This window comes from Grampus griseus, assembly GCF_964374135.1.
Source record: "Grampus griseus genome assembly, chromosome: 5".
Lineage (NCBI taxonomy): Eukaryota > Metazoa > Chordata > Mammalia > Artiodactyla > Delphinidae > Grampus > Grampus griseus.
Genome location: NC_138998.1, coordinates 85026318 through 85050849, shown reverse-complemented (window position 1 = coordinate 85050849; position 24532 = coordinate 85026318). Strand labels below are relative to the sequence as shown.

General features: G+C 35.3%; 1 protein-coding gene across 1 annotated transcript in view; it reads right to left on the bottom strand.

Moving 5' to 3' along the window:
- The window catches only part of ATG3 (autophagy related 3), a 28882-nt gene that overhangs the window by 2939 nt on the left and 1411 nt on the right, over nt 1-24532 (bottom strand). Inside the window, exons 2-10 of the mRNA XM_082654586.1 lie at nt 22578-22619; nt 18924-18973; nt 14943-15013; nt 13480-13587; nt 8284-8333; nt 5939-6020; nt 2400-2434; nt 1994-2149; nt 1090-1217 (exon numbers count right to left, since the gene is read on the bottom strand). Coding sequence (XP_082510712.1) covers nt 1090-1217; nt 1994-2149; nt 2400-2434; nt 5939-6020; nt 8284-8333; nt 13480-13587; nt 14943-15013; nt 18924-18973; nt 22578-22619 — 722 coding nt within the window. The remainder of the gene's footprint in view (nt 1-1089; nt 1218-1993; nt 2150-2399; nt 2435-5938; nt 6021-8283; nt 8334-13479; nt 13588-14942; nt 15014-18923; nt 18974-22577; nt 22620-24532) is intronic.

Genomic DNA, 24532 nt, shown 5'->3' with positions numbered 1-24532 from the left:
CATCACCAGTTAAATTATTTATCTCTTTTTCCCACTGAGTAAAGTTTATACTTCAGAAAGAGACCTGCCTCAGTTTGATAAGCTCTGTCCTAAACTCTCAAGCCATAAGAGGATCCAAAAAAATAACTCTCAAAAATGAAAACCTTTTAGATTAGGTAATTTTAGATAGTTTTAGTTTTAAACCAATGACTCTTGAAATACTTTTCATAGTTAGCATTATTAACACTCTTAATATAAATAAACTTGAAAAATGAACTAGACTTCCTATGGGATAGATTTTTGGAATAAAAAGGTTGTTAAAAATGAGAAGAAAATATTAAAGGATTTTTTAAAACAAGACTGTTGCCTCTAATTATTCAATGGAATATCAGCGTTTTCATCTGAAAAATACTGTTACCAAAATTGCTCAATGATTTGTAGAAGTTACCCATTAGAAATAACTGAAAGAATTTAGCATGTAATTTTTTTTTAAGGAAAATTCTAAGCAGATCATATATATAGATTCAGTTTCACTTATTTGGCCCTGTGAAAACACATTAATACAAAGAAATCCCAAATTATAAAATGTACTTGATTTGGTAGGGCTGAAAACCTCTTAATTGAAAAGTAAAGGAATAGAAATTCTACACACATCTCCCTTCACTAACCAATAAAAAGAGATAAATGGTCACCTAGAAAAAGCACAAAGTTAACTTTACATTGCACATTCGCAGAAAGATATATCACAATAGAGCAAACCATGTCTAAATGATTAGTATTTTTTAATCTAAAAAGGATCTTCCAAAGTATTCTTGGAGCTAATAACAGGAGTGAAATCACAAAGATCTATACTATAACTAAACATACACAAAGGACAAAAATTATTCTTAATGAATTTAAACTTAAAGGAAATTGGTAAGGTTTTTTTTCTTTGTCTTATATATTATTTAAGCACAAAAACATTCCTAAGGAAGATAAAAGAGAATTTTATTTATTAAGTAAATTTTTTCTGTTCGGGCACCATGTTTATACAGACTCCCAAGTAGTAAATCCATGAAGTATACACACACACACATGCACACAAATACACACACACACACACAGACACACCTGCATGGGTGAACTGAACACATAGGAGGTGGTGGAAGATGAGGGTGATTTTCAATGGTCACTGTTTTCTTCACATGATCTTGACTGATGTCTTCATACATGTGCTCAACTGTTAAAGGCTGCCGTTGCTAAAACCATAAAAAGTGCTTCATTTGAAATTATTGTTTAAAAACTTTTAGGCCTAAACTTCAGGGTTTATACTTATCCCCACCTCCCACATCACTTGCAGTTCTGAATTCTATACTATTTAGAACCACCAGATTATTTTGGGCCAAGGATTTATTTACACCAAGTAGGGAGGGAGGGAGGAGAGAGTCTGTCCATCAAGGTTATGTGACATCAGCCACCATCTAATACAGAAAAGATCCTACAAAAAGGCAGGTTCATGGCTATCAAAACATTTTATAACTTTCTAACATCTTTTAGGCCGATTTTGTTTTATTTTCTTGTTTCCCATTTATAGTCATTGGAATGACAGGTTAAACAAGTTACTTTTATTTCAGTTATCCTTTAATTCAATTAAGTGAAATTCTTAAGGAAAAAAACTACATGCAATATGATCATTCTACAAATGCCTATATATCCAATAGATATAATCTCAAACAAAATTTAATACAACAAACCAACTTCAATTTTCCTCACATTTTGAAGGGATAAATAAGCTCAGGGACCAAGAAATAAATGTAACAGATTATTTCTGTTTAATTCTTAGCAGTGGTGGTGTTACAATGGATAATTCAGTTTCTTCAAAATAAGAATCAAACTCAACATAAATCACAAAATTATAAAACAAATGATTTGTAAAATTTAAAAGGCAAAAGTATATATCCATGGGCCTAATGACAAAAGAATTCAACACAAAAATTTAAAATATTTACATTAAAATGTCTTTCTTTATTTTTACCTCATCATAGCCGAACAACCATAGTCGTGGTGTCTGGTAGTATTTATCATAAGTGATGTAAAGGTCATAAGTTCTGGTTTGCAAAATAGCATCTTCACCTCCAGCATCAGTTTTAGCTTTACAAGCTTCTACTAGTTTCCTTGTATCTAGAGTAGCCTGGTAATAGTGGAGAAAAATTTACAACCATTAAAATCACTATGAATGTCTTGTTTTAGAAAATCTATTTTTCCCATCCCATATATTTTTTATTCAACAGCAGATATAACAAAATTTAAAGCTAAAATGTTATATACTGTAAACAATGTACACATATTAAAAACTCATTTGATAGATCAAGATATTAAGAACACTAATCCCCAAGTTTACTCATTAAAAATTAACTAAAGAAAAAACTTGATTTACAAACCTCATCTGTTTCCAACAATCCACTCTCTTCATATTCTGTTTAAAAAAGCAACAAAAGATTAATCAAGTTCGAAGTAATTTCCTAAACCAAATTACATATTACTTCAGAGTATCATTCAAAACCTGGGTTTTTGCTTTTGTTCTGACTGAAGATATTGAATAAACATGAGGGAGCTAATTCTATACTTCTAAAGCAGCAGACACTTCACCTGACAAAGCCAGAGAAAGTTAGCAGGCTTAAGGCTTGGCCTGTGCTACAACAGTCTATTACTAATACCAACTGGCACAATAATACTGCAGAGCCCTAGGTGACTCCATAGGGTGCACAAGGCTATTTATAGAATTGCATAAAATGTGCCCGTTAAAGTCATCACTGACTTCCACTTGGCTGAATCCAGTGGTCAATTCCCAGTTTTCATCTTAATTGACCTCTCAGGAACATCTGGCATGATTTATTCCCTCTTCCTTGGAACGTTTTCTTTCCTCAGCCTTTAAGATACTACATTTTCCTGGCTTTCCTCCCACCTCACTAGCTTCTCCTTCACTACCTCCTATGCTGGTTCCCCTTCATCATCTATAGTAACTACGGGCTCAGTTTTTGGACCTTGTCTCTTCTTTATCCACACTTACTCCCTTGATGATTTCATCTAGTCCCAAGGGCTTTAAATGCTGATGACTCTTAAATTTATTCCCTGACTGCAAACATGGATACCTAATTGTTTACTTAGGACTACAATGAGTGACTAAGGAGCACAGCAAATATCACATGTCAAAAACTGAGCTCCTGACTCCCCCTCCAAAGCCATTCACTCCTACAGTTTTCCCCATCTCAATAATGACATCTTTCCAGACATTTGGGTCAAAAACCTTGGAGTCACACTTGAGTACTCTCTCTCCCTCATGTCACATCCAATCCAGCAACAAATCCTTTTTTGGCCCTACCCTCAAAATATGTCCAGAATCTGCAGCTTCTCATCACTTCCAATTCCTACTCGAGGCCATGCCACAGTCATTTCTTGCCTAGATTATCAAAATAGCCACCCAACTGTTGTCCCTATCCCTTCACTCTATTCTCAACACTGAAGTCACAGTGATTCTGTTGAGATGTTAAATCTCGTTCTCAGCTGTTCCTCTACTTAGAAAAACCCTCCAATGGCTTCTTGTCTCACTCTGAGTTAAAGCCAGGGCCCTACAAGATCTGGTCCCCGGGTTACCTCTCTGATTCCATGCCTTATTACTCTCCCCTCTCTCCTCTCTAGACATAGGAGCCTCCTTGCAGTATTTTATACAAGCCACACATGCTCCCACTTCAGGGCCTTTGCACTCTTCCTCAGATATCCAAACAGCTTGTCCGTTCACTTCCTGCCAGACTTTACTTAAAAGGTATATCCTCAATGAGGTTCTTCCTTGACTAACCTATTTAAAAATTACAACACTCATCGTACTACAAGACTCCCTATCCCCTCCCACCTTTATTTTTCTCCCTAACACTTATAACCATCTAAGACAGTATATATTTTGCTTATCTACTGTTTTTTGTCTGTGTCCCCTAAATCAAATATTAGCTCCGTGAGATCATGTCTACTGCTTTGTCTCCAGCACCAAATACAGTATCTGATACATAGATACTGTATTGCTTGATAAATATTTGATGAATGATGGATGAAAATTAACTGTTATATTAGATACCAACAACACTGTTTTTAAGCAAAATTCCATATATAGCAATTGTTTCTTTAACTCTATCCAAGGGAAATGTAACAAACATACTAAAAAGCTGCCAGATATTTAAGGCAGTCCCACAGCTTGTACTCTAAAAACAGTATTTTATTCATAAGGTTCCCCACTCCAACCGGGACAACTGTGTGCCATTCAGAGACAAATGGAACCCAGAAAGAGTATTTGTACAGAAGGTGGTTCTGACAATTATGAGACATCCACGTAGAAATGAAACTAAACAAGTAGATATGAAATTCAGGAGATCTGGGTTGGGGGTTTAGACATGGATGTCTTGAGCGCAGAAATGGTATATGAGGTTGCTGTGAGCAATTTCGGTTACAAGTAACTCATTTGGATTTCCTCAAAGAATAGGAGTACACAGTGGAAATAAGGACAAGACTCTTACTAGAATTCAGGAACAGATATACAGCTAGGTTTCACAGAAACTCGAAGTAATTTAGGAAACAAAACTAAAAAAGGTACTTTTAAGTAAAGGCTATGCTGGTTGATTAGGCTATGCTGTCACCTCCTCATCATCGAACACCACTTGCCATTATGGTGCTTCAACTCTACTGACACTACCTTCTACATTTGCATTCTCTCTCACTAAATCCTATGTATTGGGAGGATTTAGCCACCTTACAGCCTCCAAAATATCTGCCCTGTCTTTTTTAAATCCTCTTCCTTTTTCCAACTAACCCTCTCTCTATACATACACATATTCATATTTAAACTCTCATAGAGAATCTAATGTAATTTATATACCATTTTTCCTGTTGTAAACAATTCTGTGCCAGACCACAGTATTCAATTACAGAAGTCATAAGAGTAGATAAAAATCTACCTGGGAGTGAGCAGAAAAAAAAAAAAGTGAAACCCCATGAAATAGTAACATTTAACAGTGAAGCAGAAGTAAAAGAGCCCAGCAAGATGACTTTTTACAAGAAACAGTCAAGGAAAGAGGAGGAAAACCCTGCGTCAAAAAATCAAGGGAGGGGCTTCCCTGGTGGCGCAGTGGTTGAGAGTCTGCCTGCCGATGCAGGGGACACAGGTTTGGGACATGGGTTCGTGCCCCGGTCTGGGAAGATCCCACATGCCGCGGAGCGGCTGGGTCCATGAGCCATGGCCGCTGAGCCTGCGCGTCCGGAGCCTGTGCTCCGCAACAGGAGAGGCCACAACAGTGAGAGGCCCATGTAATGCAAAAAAAAAAGAAAAAAATCAAGGGAGGAAAAAAAAGAGGAGGAAATGGTTAACAGGATCAAAGCCGTATACTTTTAGACCCGTATTACCGTGTTCTGTTAGTACAGTGGGTTTCAATCTCTTGTAACAATGATTCACTAATGCAGTGAGTCTCAGCTAGCAATCCTAGGAAGGCACTTCAGATTTTCAGGGAGCAGTGGGGGGATTCCATGTAGTTCAAAAGGCCCCATTAAGAATCACTATCATAAGGTTTTAGTAGTAAGATGTTATCAAAAAGGAAAAAGAAAATACTAAATGCCAGAACAAATTTTGTTCTGTTCTGAAAGAATTTAAGAATTAGCTTAAGAATCTGTGTCTTACGGCTGTACCCAGCATTAAAGATTTATGATCAGTACTGATCTCAGCAGAAATAATGCTATCACAGCTATGCTCTGGGTGAAGTAGAAGAGTCTAAGACCAAGATAAGTTCTGTGCTGATTAAATTTAAACTAAACAAATCCTCTCTAGGCTGTTAAATGTTAAATTTAGAACTCAATGGAGTAGAATTCTTAACTCACATCAATTACACCAATTCTAAAAGCAATATTCTATTGTGAGTAAAGCAAATCCGGAACACAATACCTTCCATATCTGCAGCTTCTCCTTCATCTTCCTCTTCCTCCTCCTCACATAATGCTGAGCAATCTTGGAGTTTTATACTGTCCTTTGAAATTGATTATATTTAAAATCACTTAAATATGTTCATTAGTTCAAATACTGAGCACCCACATGCCGGCAGTGCTAACTAACCACTGTAAAAATAAGAGTGATAAGATAGTTCTTATGCTCAAGAAACTCCTCCATCAGATGACAAACCCATAAGCCAATCTTTAAGAGTGATGTGCTAAGTGCTGTGACTGAAAAATATAAAAGTATCATAGAAGCACCAAGTCATCTAAAAAAGTTGCCAGCTGCACTTCCAACAAAACAATACTTCTAGTTAAGCAATTCATTAGTATTAGAAAACCAATTCAAAGTTAACTTGCACACTTAAAGGAGAAAAAGCTATATATCTATAAATCACAATACATTTATAAGTTAAATTTATTATTATAAATATCATATTCTCTAATTTGTTAACATTCCTGACTGAATTAAGCAATTACAGTTACTAGAACACATAAGATTTCAGTTCTTAACTACATTTGCACTAGAATGAAATAATGCTAATCAAAGCCAAGCCTAATATACAATTATCATTTTCACGAAATTAATATTCTACAAATCTGAAGTCAATGTAGTAGGTAAAAAAATTGGACATTTAGTTTCACCTAATTTATAATTTTACTCTGGATAGCAAGTATTCTAAGCACTAAATTATAAATAATCATGTAAATTCTATATTAAACAGGAAGTGACAGGGAAGATATATTCCAGTTGTAAATTATTCTAAATATTCAACCTTTACTAGGACATAAGAATTTTAAGTGTGATACAAAGTACCATATTAACCATTATTGCATTTATTAAAAATTCTTAAAAGAATTACCATAAACTTATCAAATAATGCTATCCACACTCCTCTGCCATTTATCATTCCCAAAGTGTGAAGCATACATACTAATGGCTGGAGTAAACAGGAGCTTCTGAAGCAGCAAAGCCATTTATGTAATTTTTCCTTTATCATTCAAATTCTCCAAAAAGTAAAACTTCAAAAGGATGAATTCTCAGGCTGAACTGAACCTTAAATCCCTAGCAAGCATAAAATTGTACACAGGGAAAAAAATATTGTTTTGGTTTCTAACATCTTCTGTTAAGCCCCAGGTAACAAATCCCAAAAGATCCAAATGACGAAAACACATAAAGAAAACTATCTTAAACTAGGAACTGTTGTAGTTGAACGTTTCATAAGGACAAAAGGAACACAATTATTCTGTCCAAATATTCTATCTTCTAAGAGATTTGACTGTGAACAAAATAGTTAAGAAAAGATAAGGGTGAAGGCATTTCGTATTTTTTTCTATATTATTTCAAACAACTATATCAAAAATATGAAGATAACTGTAATCATTCTTTCTCTAGAAATGGAAAAGCTAATGTAATACAGATAGTCTAAATTAACTGAAAACTTTCAAGCAGAAAATTTCTACCCAATTATATATTTTTACCCTTCCTTCAAATAAACTGTACAATGAAACCCATTTAGCTTCCACTCATCCAAAACGTCATGATTTTGGATGACATAAAGTTTCCTTTAAATTTTCAAAAAAAATAAAATAAAACAAAAAAACAAGAATCTTTCAAATTAGCAGTAAATTAAGAAACTACAGAAGAAATGAGTAAATTACTTAATGTTTAAACTACAAATTTAAACACGATACCATCAGCAGCTACTGATCAGCAAGTAAATAAATCCCCTCAAAACCTCCACTTGAAGACCATTTTGTACTTATACTTAAAAAAGCCGTTTCTTTTAGGGCTTCCCTGGTGGTGCAGTGGTTGAGAGTCCACCTGCCGATGCAGGGGACGCAGGTTCGTGCCCCGGTCTGGGAAGATCCCACGTGCTGCGGAGCGGCTGGGCCCGTGAGCCATGGCCGCTGAGGCTGTGCGTCCGGAGCCTGTGCTCCGCAACGGGAGAGGCCACAATAGTGAGAGGCCCACGTACCACAAAAAAAAAAAGCCGTTTCTTTTAAAATGGTCTAGAAATCTTCCCAATTAGTAAAAAAATTTGTAGATTTTAACCAGTTACAATCTCAAAAAATGTTCTTAACCATTTGACAGATTAAAGAAAAGAGAAGCACTAGGAAACAGCAGTGTTTTGGTATGTTGATGTAGAAAAATGAGAGGGAATAAAATAGCTGGAATTTAAAAGAGCTTGATAATAAATAATTAGAGTTTGCATAAAAATGATATGAATAATCTCAAAATAAATATACATGCAAATAACTAGGTCACTGAATTTAGAAACATAAGTAAACAACCAGTACCTTGCTTTCCAGTGTAATCTCCTTAACTGCTTCGGTTATTCCTGCAATACCTGTTTAAAATTCAGCAGAATATAACTAAAATTAAGTTGTAAACATCCTCCATTTACCTGATTTAAGAAATATAAAAATACTTATTACCTAAATTCTCAAAGTTCTCTGAAACGAGGAGGCAATGTTAGCAGCACTTTCACAAATGAACTCTTAATAGGAATAAATAATCCCAAAGGGTCCTTTCATATTAAAAATAAAAAATTTTAAATACCAATTTAATATTTTACCATAAATTATCCTACTCTATCATTCCTCATTTACTATTCTTCACTTATTTACTTTCCTTGTGTGAGTCTATCTAAATAAATATTCATCCTCATAAAATGAACAGATTAAGAGATTACAGGAATCATACAGGGTTGGTCAAAAGGTTCATTCGGTGTTTTCCGTAAGATGGCTCTAATAGCATTTAGTTATCTAACTTCATTCCAAACAATTTTTTTAGATTGTACGTGACAGCTGTCATATCAGCATGCATTTAAAAAAAAAAACATCAAAATTGGTGAATTTTTGTGTAGCCATTTTACTGTTGAGGATGGAAGAAAAACAACATTTTCGGCATATTATGTTTTATTATTTCAAGAAAGGTAAAAACATAACAGAAATGCAAAAAAAAGATTTGTGTAGTGTATGGAGAAGGTGCTGTGACTGATCGAACATGTCAAAAGTGGTTTGTGAAGTTTCGTGCTGGAGATTTCTCTCTGGACAATGCTCCACGGTCAGGTAGACCAGTTGAGGTTGATACTGATCAATTTGAGACATTAATTAAGAACAATCAACGTTACACCACATGGGAGATAGCCAACATACGCAAAATATCCAAATCAAGCGTTGAAAATCATTTGCACCAGCTTGGTTATGTTAATCACTTTGATGTTTGGGTTCCACATAAGATAAGCAGAAAAAACCTTTTTTTTTTTTTTTTTTTGGCTGCATTGGGTCTTTGTTGCTGTGTGCAGGCTTTTTTTTTTCTCTAGTTGCGGCGAGCAGAGGCTACTCTTTCTTGCAGTGTGCGGGCTTCTCACTGTGTTGGCTTCTCTTGTTGTGGAGCATGGGCTCTAGGTGCACGGGCTTCAGTAGTTGCAGCATGGGGGCCCTAGAGCACACGGGTTTCAAATTCGTGGCACGTAGGCTCTGGAGTGCAGGCTCCGTAGTTGCGGCGCACAGGCTTAGTTGCTCCACGTCATGTGGGATCTTCCTGGACCAGGGATCGAACCCAAGTCCCCTGCAATGGTAGGTGGATTCTTAACCACTGCGAAGTCCCTGGAAAAAACCTTCTTGACTGTATTTCCGCATGCGATTCTGTACTGAAACATAATGAAAACGTTCCGTTTTTAAAACAAGCAGTGACGGGCAGTGAAAAGTGGATACTGTACAATAACGTGGAATGGCAAAGACTGTGGGGCAAGCAAAATGAACCGCCACCAACCACACCAAAAGCCGGTCTTCATCCAAAGAAGCTGATGTTGTGTATATAGTGGGATTGGAAGGGAGTCCTCTATTATGAGCGCCTTCTGGAAAACCAAACGATTAATTCCAACAAGTAATGCTCCCAATTAGACGAACTGAAAGCAGCACTCAGTGAAAAGCGTCCAGAATTAGTCAACAGAAAACACATAATCTTCCATCAGGATAATACAAGACCACATGTTTCTTTGATGACCAGGCAAACACTGTCACAGCTTGGCTGGGAAGTTCTGATTCATCTGCCATATTCACCAGACATTGCACCTTCGAATTTCCAATGATTTCAGTCTTTACAAAATCCTCTTAATGGAAAAAATTTAAATTCCCTGGAAGACTGTAAAAGGCACCTGGAACAGTTCTTTGCTCAAAAAGATATAAAGTTTTGAGCTTCCCTGGTGGAGCCGTGGTTGGGAGTCCGCCTGCCGATGCGGGGGACATGGGTTCGTGCCCTGGTCCGGGAGGATCCCACATGCCACGGAGCGGCTGCGCCCGTGAGCCATGGCTGCTGAGCCTGCGCGTCCGGAGCCTGTGCTCTGCAGCCTGAGAGGCCACAACGGTGAGAGGCCCGTGTACCGCAAAAAAAAAAAAAAGATATAAAGTTTTGGGAAGATGAAATTATGAAGTTGCCTGAAAAATGGCAGAAGGTAGTGGAACAGAAGGGTGCATACGTTGTTCAGGAAAGTTCTTGGTGAAAATGAAAAATGTGTCTTTTATTTTTATTTAAAAACCGAATGCTCTTTTTGGCCAACCCAGTATTTATATTTAAACCTGCACTGAAATTTTTTCAACAAGATACTGGTTATACTAAATATGCTATTTAGGGGCTTCCCTTGTGGCACAGTGGCTAAGAATCTGCTTGCCAATGCAGGGGATACGGGTTCGAGCCCTGGTCCGGGAAAATCCCACATGCCGCAGAGCAACTAAGCCTGTGAGCCACAACTACTGAGCCCACATGCCACAACTATTGAAGCCCGCGTGCCTAGAGCCCCTGCTGTGCAACAAGAGCAGCCACCGCAATGAGAAGCCCGTGCACTGCCACAAAGAGTAGCCCCTGCTTGCCGTAACTAGAGAAAGCCCACGTGCAGCAACAAAGACCCAACACAGCCAAAAATAAAATAAATAAAATAAATTAATTTTTAAAAATTAAAAAAATATATGCTATTTGCTTCAGAAATCCTGGACATTCAGAGGTAGTAATATCATATCAGATTTATATAGGACTTTTTATTTTACTGTTTCTATATCTTATATAATCCTTACAAACACTATTCTGTAAGGTAATGATTTCTCCCTATAAAGAAATGAAGTCTCCAGAAAAAGAAAGTAATTTGCATGAATCTCACAGACAGTTACATGAATAATCTGGGACTCAACCCATACCTTTTTGGTTCAATGCTCTGTCCAGTGCACCTCATTAAGCAACTACCTTGGAACCTACTTATCTCAATGAAAGGGACATTAAGCAGATGGCAGCATCGTAAGTCAGGTAAACAATATTTCTAATTCAAAATACCCATCAGTGTTCTCAATTAAATAGTTCAACAAGGACGGGAAATATTAAAGAAAAAAAACCCCTAAATACAAATATGCTTTGCTCCCTTGTTAATCTTCTAAAGCTTTGATGTATCTGCTCAATATATCCAAACCAAAGAATGACTCATTTTCACAAATGGAAAATGTCACAATCCACAGCTCTAGCATAAAACTTTTACTTCACAGTAGTTTTTCTAGAAATTATTTTATGATAGGTATGATTATAACAGTAAAGCCCAAATATTAACGTAATAAATTGCTATTACAAAACAATTCACTGAATCTACTACATAGAAACATAAGAAAATAAATCTCTTCCATCTGTTTAAATATAATGTAGTAGTATCCCATTAAACCAGACTCTCCTAAAAGTAGGACATCCTGGCAAAGAAAAAGACAGCTCAAATGATTCTAATGAAGGTAATACTCTATAAGGCTGTGATGGTTAATTTCATATGTCAACTCAACTTGGGTAGGTTATTGTGTCCCATAGTTTGATCAAACAGCAGTCTAGATGTTGCTGTGAAGGTATTTTTTAGATGTGCTTAACATTTAAATCAGTATACTTAGAGTAAAGCAGATTACCCTCCATGATGTGGGTGAGCCTCATTCAATCAGTCAAAGGCCTTAAGAGAAAAAGACTGAGTGCTCAAGAAGAAGAATTAATTCTGCCTCCAGACTGCCCTTAGACTCCAGCTGCAGCAATCAACTGTTCCCTGAGTCTTCAGGCTGCTGGCCGGCCTGACCTGTACATTTCAGAACTGTTAGCTTCCACAATCACATATGCCAATTCCTCAAAACAAACCTGTCTGTATTTATATCCATGGTTTCTCTGGAGAATCATGACTAACACAAGGGCTAACAGAAATAAAAGAAACCTGAGAGAAGAAAAGCGGTAATGAAGCAAAGGGAACTGAGGTGAATAAAGAACCAGGCACCTAGCCTCATGAGTCAGCTGGAAGCACTGCTTTAAGCCAATCAGAATATAGTTTAAACCTAAAATTCTAAGGGTATCTCTCATAAACATTACTTAGAATTTATGTACACCACATCAAATGAAGTATAATGCTATGTTGCTTTCTATGTAAGAAAATGATGCTACTTGTCTTCTGTCAACATGGCAAACATTTCTTTAGTTGTAGAATTTCTGTAATAGATTTCTGTCAATCCAATCATTCCGGCACCTGCTTATCTCTGTGATGAATGCCTCTGTAAATATGTACCTGGATTTTGGGGTAGGGGTTATGGAATAAAATACAACTAGACAACTTGAGAAACTCACTAACTTGATATCAGAAATACAGTGCTATAACCAATGGCTCTATTCAGTCAACAGGCAATTTCCTACAGATGTGCTACTCATATTTCCCAGTCATGTGAAGACTAAAGCAGAGCAGTTAAAAGATTCTGGAAAGATCCAGGGGAAAAAAGAAAAAAAAAAATGTCCAACAGCACTACTCAGTGGAGAAGAGAGGATGATTTTTGAAATTATTTTAAGAAGTTGTTCAATCTATTTTCTCTAGGCCTTGACATGACAACATTCAACTCATTAAGGAACAAAAGAGCTTCAAATCAAGGAGCTCAATTCCTAAATCTGTTTCTATATCATCATAAGGAAATGATGGCAGTATCCTTTACTCAGAGAAGAGGAGAAACAGACTTAATGAGGTACTTTTTCCTGTGCAGTTATTTAGCCCTCTGACTACTGCAGTGAGTATCAACTGAGAGTAGCAATTTTGCCCCTCGCAGAATATCTGGCAATGTCTAGAGGCTTTTCTGGTTGTCATAACTGGGAGGATGTGACAGGCATCTAGTGGGTAGAGCCCAGAGATACTGCTAAACATTCTGCAATGCACAGAAAATGCTATGACAAAGAACTATCCTGCCCAAAATGTTTATAGTACTAAGACTGGGAAACCCTGCTCTACCACTACATTTGATATACCTCCTATTCTCTAGGAGTTAGAGGGAGAAAACTTGTTTTTAGTATCCTAGATTTAAACTCAGAACGTATTTTCTTTATTAAAATTAAGTCATAATATGCCTTTATGTAGCCTTTTTTTAAAAATGAAGGCTGTTATAAAAGATTGTAAAGGAGTTTAAAACAATTTAAACTAAATACATGCCATTCTAATCTCCTCTTACCTGTATTATGATAAGTATCTACCCATCCCCCATCACCATCATCTTCTTCAATGATAGCTTCCAATTCATCTGAATATTCCATCTGTTTGCACCGCTTGTAGCATGGCACTGTAAAAAAAATGGCAAAAACAGTTACTAGGACATAATCTGCTTCCTATAAATCCATTAAAAAAAGAGAAACTGTATTCCATAAAATATATTTCTGCCATCAAAATATTAGGTAAATATTATATTTTACTTCTAATAGGAGTACTTAATTTAAGAGTTACATTCAACCCACAAAATTATTTGACCACACTTATCTTTCCCTAAATAGCTTTGTTAGAAGACAAATACAAAGGCTCTACTGGGAGTGTTCTATATATTCTCTACCCTGATGATCTGTGAAGATCAACAAAGCTGAAGTCAGAGATGACATCGTTCAACCTCAGGCTAATGAATAATATACTATTTTAACAGCTTTACTCTCAGGACATGAAGGCACCACCTGTCACACTCGGAGGCGGTAGAGGTGACCTCTGGTTTGCAATCCTAAAATAACTTTCAACATGTATTTCATAATTCATATTTAAGCTCCAGCTATTCATAATGGATAAACCAGTTTAAAGTTCACTAACCTGCTAAACTTTACTCTCTTATACAAATTGGTGCCAAGTTTTTCATATAGCAAATGTATCGAATAACAGGTATTATAATTCATATAAGCCTAAAATTGAAAAATTATAAGGTAACAACATTACGACATGGGGTCAACAAAATGCTATTAATCTCCTGATTTTTTTTTAAAACAAGCAAGATATAAATGACCAATCCTACCAAAACATATACTGTAGGAAATAAAAAACTGATGTTTTGTACATGTTTTCCTTTTCCTATAATGAGCAAATTAGAATAGAAATCAATGTATTGTTATGTGATTAGATAGGGACTGTAACAACGTTTTGATGTTGTTTTCAAATTAGCTTCATAAATAACTTCATTAACTTCATAAATACCTGTTTCAGAAACATTTTTGTGCCTACAGGCAATCTTTCAATGACACAACGGACAATAAAACCTCTAGCTTTGAGATTTTAGATATCAAAGATAGTATAAGTTATACTTTCCATGAAAAATTTAAGTCTAAAGATGATTAAAATAGCTAAAAAGATTATGATTATGAAGTCTGCTTAAAAAGCTCAATGAGAAAAAAGTCCATTTTGCTTAAAGCTCTTTTCCTTCATATCTTAAAACTAGACTTTTTTGGCAAAAAGAAATAACGAAAAGGAAGGAGATAAAATCAAGTATGGAAAAAATATTCTACCCATAGAAAATCCAGAGTTTCATTAAATTTCCAAATTTCTGTATGAGGGAAGCTGCAAGTACCGCTTTAAGCATGAATTAAGATCAGCAAGTGCTAAGGTTTTTTAAAAAATGTTAACTCTTTGCGCAAAATTAACTAATACATACAACATAATTCTTACCATTTTTGGTGACCAAAAATTGTTTGCCTGATGGTAGGTAAGCCTTCACTTTCAATTCCTCTCCTGTAGCCCTTTAAAAAGAGTGAAAAGCACCAAAATACAAAAAATATTTTAAAAGACAAAGACAGAAGGTATCACATGTTAATCTCAACACTACACAATCCACACCCCTGAGGAAATTATTTTAGGATTGGTTTGGGAAGGATGCCATAAGTGACATACGTCACGGCAATGAAGAGCACAGCAATATTTATTGTAAGTGAAATGTACCAAGAGATGCAGACAGACCAAAAGAATTTGGATTAAATATTAGACAAAAAGGTAGAATAATACAGAACTATATTATGCAACTATTGTGTTTGCCTCTAACCAAATATAATCTCATTCAGATTTTTAATCTTAAAGTACTGCTCATCTGAAGACCAAGAAGAGGCAGAAAAATAGCTCCATGACATTACATAACAAAGTAGGTGGTTCACAAGATCCACATTCCTACCACTGTATTAAAACTGGAACTAAGAGATAAAAGATGCTTTGAATCACAAGATGATAATGTTGAGAATAATGGTTGTAACAAACAAAAAATCCTTTTATTGAGTGCATATTAAGTATAGGACCTAGAACTCTAACATGCAGCATTTTTATATAATCCGCAGATATCTAAATACTGAGTAATATTTATATTCCCATTTTATAAGTAAAAAAAAGCTTAAAGAAGTCGGGTTGCCCACAGTCACAAAACCAGAAGGTAGAGGAGCCAGGATGGAGCCAAGTGACTCTAGGGCTCCTGCTCTTGAACACTGCTCCCTCTGTGGGTCAGAGCCAGCTATTTGATTTTGGGGGGCTACTGTGGAATATCTCACTAAGAAATTTGTTCAAAGATTCTTCTGTGGGTCACCTAGGGGAATTGGTCAGAGCTAGAGTGGCATGTGGTATCTGTCAAAAACATAAATGAGCATAAATTTTGAGTTCTGCTGCCGTCTTAAGCTTCAGTCTAAACTTCAAACCATAGATCTGAGCATAAGATAAAGCCAGGAAATGTCCTAAAACCATCTGGCAGGCTTCGAGTATCTTTAGACCATTTCCAAGTGTCAAATTCAACAACATCATGGTAATGCCTGAAGTTCTGTGGGAAGATGATATAATACAGTCACGATGGCACCTGTAAACATGAACATATAGCATAGAAATGGTCTGTTTCTAGCACTGATTTAAAATGAATTGCTCCTTTGGCCCCAACAATTTAGCCGAAGTATAGACATTGGAGTGTGATATAATTGAGTTCTAAGTTACAATAAAATTATTTAAACCATCACAATTTATGAAATGGAACTATAAACTACTACCTGCTAAAAGAAGATCCTGTCTATATATACCAACCCCTATAACAATACTATAGATTATACAACTAAACTAACTAGACAACTAAGGGCTTCAACAAAGAAATCTGAATAAAGAAAATGTATATCTATCACACGTGTATTGAAAAAAATCCTTTAGTTCTTTTTCCATAGAATGACTATTACCTTAAATTTTATATATCTATATGACTTGAAATATACATATATATTGTAGACCACAACATAGCTAAATATAGTTTTAACAATTTAGGGAGGAAAAAAGTCTAAAATCAGAAAGCTTCTATAATATGAACATAATTTAAAATATGGAACAGAAATACACATAGGAAAGACAAGGACATAAAAATAAATGAACCTGACATTTCGGCCTTCCTTGTTACATAAAAAACAATGTTCTACAAGATAAAGAGCAATTGATCAAAAGCAGTAAGAACTATTCTGGATACGTGTTAAGCATAAAAATTAAGGGTAGGTTGGGCATTGGCCAAAAGCTCGGTGACACAAATGCAGTTTCTCTTTGACTTTTTGAAATATTGAAAACAGTCCAGGAACCCACTTTATTATTTTACAGATCCCCAAAGGCCCACGGTCCCCAAACAGGGGACAGACAGAATCATGAAACTCACAGAGGGGCAAGGACTTGTTAAAAAAAAAAAAAATTAAGGGTAATAGAAGAGGCCACAGATGAAAGAGAATTCTAACTGTGATTTTAAATAGTTTAATTATTTAAGCTCTTTAGATATTAAGGAAAACATTATCAATTAGAATCTTGTTAATTCTAGAACCCCTGCTCCCAAATCAAAACTCTACCTTTCAACTACAATTGAAAAAGTGTCACTGAGGGAAAAAAAAGGATGTAGCAAGTTGAACCACTCATATACAAACAAGATGATAATTCCAAACAATTCTAGCCTAATTAAAATAGTCTGCCAGTATTGGGATCAATTTTGCAGCTACTGCCAGATGCTTTTATCGTTAAGTATTCAAAGTAATGAAACTGAAGTTGTTTTAAAACATTCTGTTATTATTCAGATATTTAAAAAACACATTACAAGAACTGCTAGTTGCTTAAATTACTTTATAATTAAAAGAAAAGTTAATGAGGAAAATAAAAATTTGAAAAGTCTGTTACAAGTAGATTTCCAATTAAGACCTTATTTGGTATCATGAATCTCTCAACTTTTGAGCTCATTCCTAAAAAGGGGAGAAACTTTTGAACCTTAAAGAAGGTCTTATGGTAAAGAACCGTAAGATTCTGCAAAATTCTGCAGTTATTAATGTCATAAAAAAATTCAGGGCTTCACTGGTGGCGCAGTGGTTGAGAGTCCACCTGCCGATGCAGGGGACACAGGTTCGTGCCCCGGTCCAGGAAGGTCCCACATGCCACGGAGCAGCTAGGCCCGTGAGCCATGGCCACTGAGCCTGTGCGTCCAGAGCCTGTGCTCCGCAACGGGAGAGGCCACAACAGTGAGAGGCCCACGTACCACAAAAAAAAAAAAAAATTCAATACATTTGAATTTGTAAAATAAGCTAATCAGGTTCCTTAAAAAACTAAAAATACAACTACCATATGACCCAGCAATCCCACTACTGGACATATATCCTGAGAAAACCATAATTCAAAAAGAGTCATGTATCACAATGTTCACTGCAGCTCTATTTACAATAGCCCGGAGATGGAAACAATCTAAGTGTCCATCATCGGATGAATGGATAAAGAAGATGTGGCACATATATACAATGGAATATTACTCAGCCATAAAAGGAAATGAAATTGAGCTATTTGTAGTGAGGTGGATGGACCTAGAGTCTGTCATATAGAGTGAAGTCAGTCAGAAAGAGAAAAACAAATACCATATGCTAACACATATATATGGAATCTAAAAAAAAAAAAAAAAAGGTCCTCATGAACCCAGGGACAAGACAGGAATAAAGATGCAGATGTAGAGAATGGACTTGAGGAAATGGGGAGGGGGAAGGGTAAGCTGGGACAAAGTGAGAGAGTAGCACTGACATATATACACTACGAAACGTAAAATAGATAGCCAGTGGGAAGCAGCTGTGTAGCACAGGGAGATCAGCTCGGTGCTTCATGACCACCTAGACGGGTGGGATAGGGAGGGTGGGATGGAGATGCAAGAGGGAGGGGATATGGGGATATATGTATACATACAGCTGATTCACTCTGTTACACAGCAGAAACTAACACAACATTGTAAAGCAATTATACTCCAATAAAGATGTTAAATATTACTCTTACGAACAGGAAAAAAAAGCTGATCAAAGTTATTAAACTTTTGAAAATTATTTTTTAAAGACCCACCACAAGAACAGACTTAGACACTATAAAGAAACAGAATACTGGTAAAGGAAGTAAGGCATTTATCTCATAAATCTCCATCTTTCGTGCTAACAGAGCAAAACAAAACAGGCATAATGCTCAGTTTTTCTTCATTTATTTTACTTTAGCAACACTGGAGCACTATTTAATAGAAAAATCTACTAGAGGAGGGTTAAACAGGTCATTCTAATTTTCATGCACTAATCTATTTTGTAAACTGCCAAAATTATGAAGTCACACCTTTTATAAACTTTCTATTCCTCACTCAAGAGTACTTACCATTGCCATGTTGGACAGTGGTGGACTAAGTGATCTCCAGCTGCTACAAACTATTGAAGATTTAGAAGAAATATGAAAAAAGGAAAAAAGAAAAATTGAACATCATTGAATATAAGGTGGCAAAATACCAAAGGGATCATCCTGTATAAACTTGATTCAAAATAATCAATTAAAATGCAAACAGCACCAACTTGCTCTACCAGCCTAAAGATTTATTTTTGAATATTTATTAAAACTACAAAATTTTTAACATCCATGAAAATGTATATTAATTTTGGAAGAAAAAATATTGAGTGCTGTTAATTATTTTATTCAATTGTAATCACTGGATTTAGATAATGCCAAAAGCATACAGTACCATGAAATGAATAAGGGTAACACAACAGGATTTTAAAATGCCAAACACCACTTTATGGATGAATGAAATGTAGAGCGATTCTTGCTAATGGTTGAAAAGTCAATGAAGATCTTTGAAAAAATTACTAAATAACTACAGGTCTATATGTAAGAATAGTTTATTACATCACAGTGCACACAGTTTTTCTCCCTCATTTTAAAAAAAAATTAAGTAACATCTTATTTTGAAAGCTTTTTCACAATATTAAAGGAATCATTAATAAAAGTGAGAAATGTACTGCCAAACAATGGGGAAAAAGTTAGAAGCTTTTGGATTGAATCAGAAAACACCAAGACAATTAAAAAACTGAATCCTCTAACACATCTTGGACTTTCTGGGCAGGCTGAACGTTGTACAAATTTTTGTTTTTCTTCAGAAATGAAAAACAGACTCAGGAATAAAGAGTTTAATCTTCTGAGAATTTCCATTATACATGAGCATGGACTGATCTTATCGTAAGACAGAAGTCCTGCTTATTCTTGAGAGCAGAAAATGAAAGTCTGTTAAACAAAACTGCAGTGTCCCAACTCAAGCTATATGCACACATACGTCCCCAATTACTATTTCACAACAGCTCTAACTTAAAATCATGTATTGTTCATGGGTTTATTATACAGCAAAAAATTATATTATCTTTAACCTTCTAATGTCTTTCTGAGAAAAGTATGTCTATGTATGATATTCTGCTTTAATATGAGAGAATAAAACTCTATAAAATAAGAGTTCTGACAGTAACTTCTTTTAAGAAGATAAACAAGATAAGATTTAGCAGCATACTCCCAACAGTAACTTTACAAAATGTTTCTGTTCTTTTATTTGAATAATTTCTTTACTACTTAAAGGGATTAGGTAAAGACAAAAACCCAAATGAAATCAATACCCTCTCCCCCAGGTTTTAAGCATTTTGGGTCTTTGCAACCAGATGCTGCATAACTCCACGGCTATTGGGAACTAATTCATCATCACCAAAAAAGTATTAATTTAACAAAGTGCAAGCAAAACAAAGAATTAAAAACTTAAAAATTCTTTAATGATACTGCCTTGAGATCACAAGACTCTAATATTTTATTCCCCAGCACCTCTGCTGGCATCCATCGAAAAAATAACAAAAACACTAGAAGATAAGGAAAAATATAAAAGAACATAGAATTGCTATGCTACTAATGATATTTAGTACATGTGTATATCTGCTCTCATTAGCAGTGGCCATTATTATTATTACATGCTTCCTATGTTCAAAAGAAAGATTCAAGTTTCTAAATTCTCAATACTGCTTACAGTGGCTTTCTCTTAGTGATTAAATATTGGATAAGACTGAATAACTTTAACAAGGTAGAATCAATATTAACATTCTGATGAACAACTTTATTCTTCAAGCTATCCTCTATTACTAGTACTCTATTTACTCAAGTCATACACATGTTGTACATTAAAGTATTTTTAGTCAGACAGTACTATATTAGATAATGCCTGTCCTTATTTTTAAACACAATACTTCCACACCTCTCAATGAAAACAAAAAGGTAGTTAGAGGCTGACAGCCAGAAGCCCAGAAACAGTTAGAGAAAACAAATGAACAGATCAACTCAGTACAGATCCAAAGCATTTTGTCTTCTGGTTTTCTTCCTCTAGACTCATTCTAATCTAATTAAATCCCATAATTGCACTCTATCTCAATTCAGCATTATGTGGTTGGTACCTAGCTGAGCTAGTTTTTGCCTTGCATTTGTTTAAAAATGAGGAAATTCATAAATCACTTCATGATACAACTAAGTGTAAGAGTTATTCATTGTAGGATTAGTAGCTGTTTTAAAATGGTTTGCTTAATTCTATTCAATGACCACAGACTTGTATCTCTAAATCCAACTATCTATTTACCAATTAGCCATTTTCACATAGAGGAGATAAAGTCGAAGAGTACAAGAAAAACAGCACACTTTCATCTCTGTTCTTTATTTAGATACTGAGTTTCAAGAACATTAATGATTAAGCTCAAAATTTAGTTTTATTTGGCATTCAAGGTATTAAACTCATGATGCCTAAGGCAGACTGGGTTCTTTAGAAAATGTCGAGTCAAAATCCCTCATTTTAAAGATGAGGAAACATGAGGCCTGTGCCTAGATTAATTGATTTGCCTAAGTCAGAATAGGAGAAATTAGAGAAATGGGTCTAGAAGGCAGGTCTTCTAGGTTTTATCCATACTATTCTGTGTCTTCACTAAACATGAAGACAATTTTGGATAAAATTTTAGATAAAATTTTCAGTTAAGCACAACATCCTTTGAACTTACAAGGATTTGGGACTGAAGAGATTCCATCACAAGTGAAAACTAAAAGATCAGTTAATTCCCTGGCTTGAGGTCTTGGAATTTACAACCAGATCATACAACATGCCTCATTTCAATAAAGTTCCATTGCCAATGACTGGTACTTTTAATGAGAGTTAAAGGTGAAGCTTAAATAAATTATTTACCATTCATTAAGACTAAAAAATAAGTCTGCTGTAACCATAACTATTCATAAAACTGGAGTCCAAAAGGATTTTTAGACCAGAATGTATTTCTCTAAAGACAACAAAATAAACTACCTAAAGGAAAGACAATACTTTTATTATATAGATTTAGTGAACAAGTAAAATGATTCCTCAAAACATAATTCTGTATTAAAAGTATATAAAACACAACTGGCCTATAAAAGAGCCATTTGTTTCAGCATTAAGCAGATTCATCATTGTCTGGTTAGTAGAAAAAGTGAAAGAATGGTGGGAAAAAAAAATCAATGTTAAATATGTAACAATAAAATATTTAAGCTAAATACTGATAGAAAACTTAATATCCAAGCATTGAGACAAAGTTTCCAAATGGAAAGCCATAAAAACTCATGTTTGGGGTAGAAAGAAGCAAGACAACAAACGCCAGAGCCCACTGCACAGCTCAATATAATACAAATATTAGTGAAGGATAAGTCACTATAGGAATCTTTTCCATTTCCTCTCCCACCCTCATTTCTAAATAAAAAGAAATTACAGAAAAATATGAGAAATGGCAAACTGAGAGGGAAGTTACATTTTCTTTTATGGGAAATAGAAACTGCTATTATTGTAATTACAATTACAAAATTGCTAATATAGTCAACAGGATCTAATTTTACTCAAATCAAGATTAAATTTCAAGATGTTCTCTTATAAAACACAAAAGCCACCCAGTTTTATGTAATTGTAGAAAATAACAGCTTTATACTGATATCTTCAATACTCACCTCTTCTGGGGTGATAACACCTGTTTCCTTAAACTTTGATTCCTATAGAAAGTAAAAAGAATAACAGTATTACACTCTCTCTCACTTTCAACTGAAAAATGTTTGTGGGCAACTATGTGCTTGGTACCCATCTAGGTAATGGAGCATGTGCAAAAAAACAATCTGTCACTGGTACCTGACCTCAAGCAATATGTAAGTATAACAGGAAACTGACATGAAAATAATCACAATATAATGTGATAAGTGCTATATTAGAGCAAAGCTCTTTGGAAAAACATTCAAAGATTTATACAGGGGCTTCCCTGGTGGCGCAGTGGTTAAGAGTCCGCCTGCTGATGCAGGGGGCACGGGTTTGTGCCCCGGTCCAGGTCCAGGAAGATCCCACATGCCGCGGAGCTGCTGGGCCCCATGAGCCATGGCTGCTGAGCCTGCGCGTCCAGAGCCTGTGCTCCGCACGGGAGAGGCCACAGCAGTGAGAGGCCCACGTACCGCCAAAAAAAAAAAAAAAAAAAAAGATTTATACAAACATTAAACCTCAAAATAATTTTGTGAAATGACGAAATATCATTATTTTACAGAACAGAAAAACGTCTTAAAGATGTTTAAACATATTACAATTCAGCCAATGTCTCATTTGAGTAATATAAAAACCAAATCTAGAAGTCCTAAATCACTTAATACTTTCCCATTATTCTCATCTCCACCAAGATATTATACAATATTCTCTCCTCTAAAGCAAGGATGCAACTTACCAAATTTTTCTAAAGTTTAAGTTATACATAAGGTTTTGTGGTAGAAATCTACAAAAATGAAGATTCACTTATGAACATTACTGATTCAAAACATACCAAATAACTACTATATGCCAAGCACTATTTAAGGTAATAGGGACATAGAGTGAATAAAATAGACCATACCCCTCCTTGTCCTCATAAGAAGTTTAAACTCTAGTTCAGGGAGAAAAACCAAATGGTCATCAATATCAAAAAGAAAAATGGGGCAGAGAGGAAACTGGTCAGGGGTGGAGGGAGAGAGATGGTTATTTAAACTAGGATGGTAAGAGAAAAAAGACTACACTGATGGGTGACTATAGAGTAGAGACCTTAAGGAAAGGAACCAGCCACAAGGCTGTCTGGAGGAAGAGCATTTCAGGCAGAGGGAAGAGCAAATGCAAAACCCAAGGCAAGAGAGTGCTTGATGGATAACACAGAAGGTCAGACTGGCTTTTAAGCAAAAGTGAACAAGGGCTTTTGCTTAAAATCCAGTAGTAGATGAGAAAGGACCCTCTACCAAACAAGTATAGGCTTGAAGTTCATTGTAAGGACTCTGGCTTTTACTGTACATGTGCCTTCCAAACCATGATTTTTCTTAATTTTTACTCGTTGGGATAAATCATCATCTATTTCCCAGGGATTTAGCTTTTTCTCCTTGCCTTCCCATGTCTAGTAGGAAACTACAAGAATTCACTCTGTAAACCAACAGTTTGCACAGGGAAGATCAAGGCAAGGGTCATTAATTCTGCTTTCCTTATTACTAAAAATACATAAACAAGCTAACACATCCCTTCAGTTTGGTGAACAAGTAGAATGCTTTCTCAATACATAATCCTATAAGTTCAAAATAGCAGTTTTATATTTTATGTGGGAGGTTTTTTTCTCTTGCTCCTCTCTCCCTGAAACTAAAAAGTCTTAATAATTATGTATTATTTAAATGCTGTATGCCTAGTAAATTAGACGTTTCTTATAAGATGACATAATATGCAAAAGAATCATTCGATTCAAATGTCAAAAAAAAATTTTCAAAGTTGACTGAACAATCTTAATTATGATGGGTTTCACAGTAAACAAATGTAAGCGTAGCAAGTGTTGGAGTTCTCATTTATAAATTTTTTTTTTAACTTGGCCCAACAAGACATCATTTTAAAACCATTCTTAAAAATAAGTATTTAAAAACTG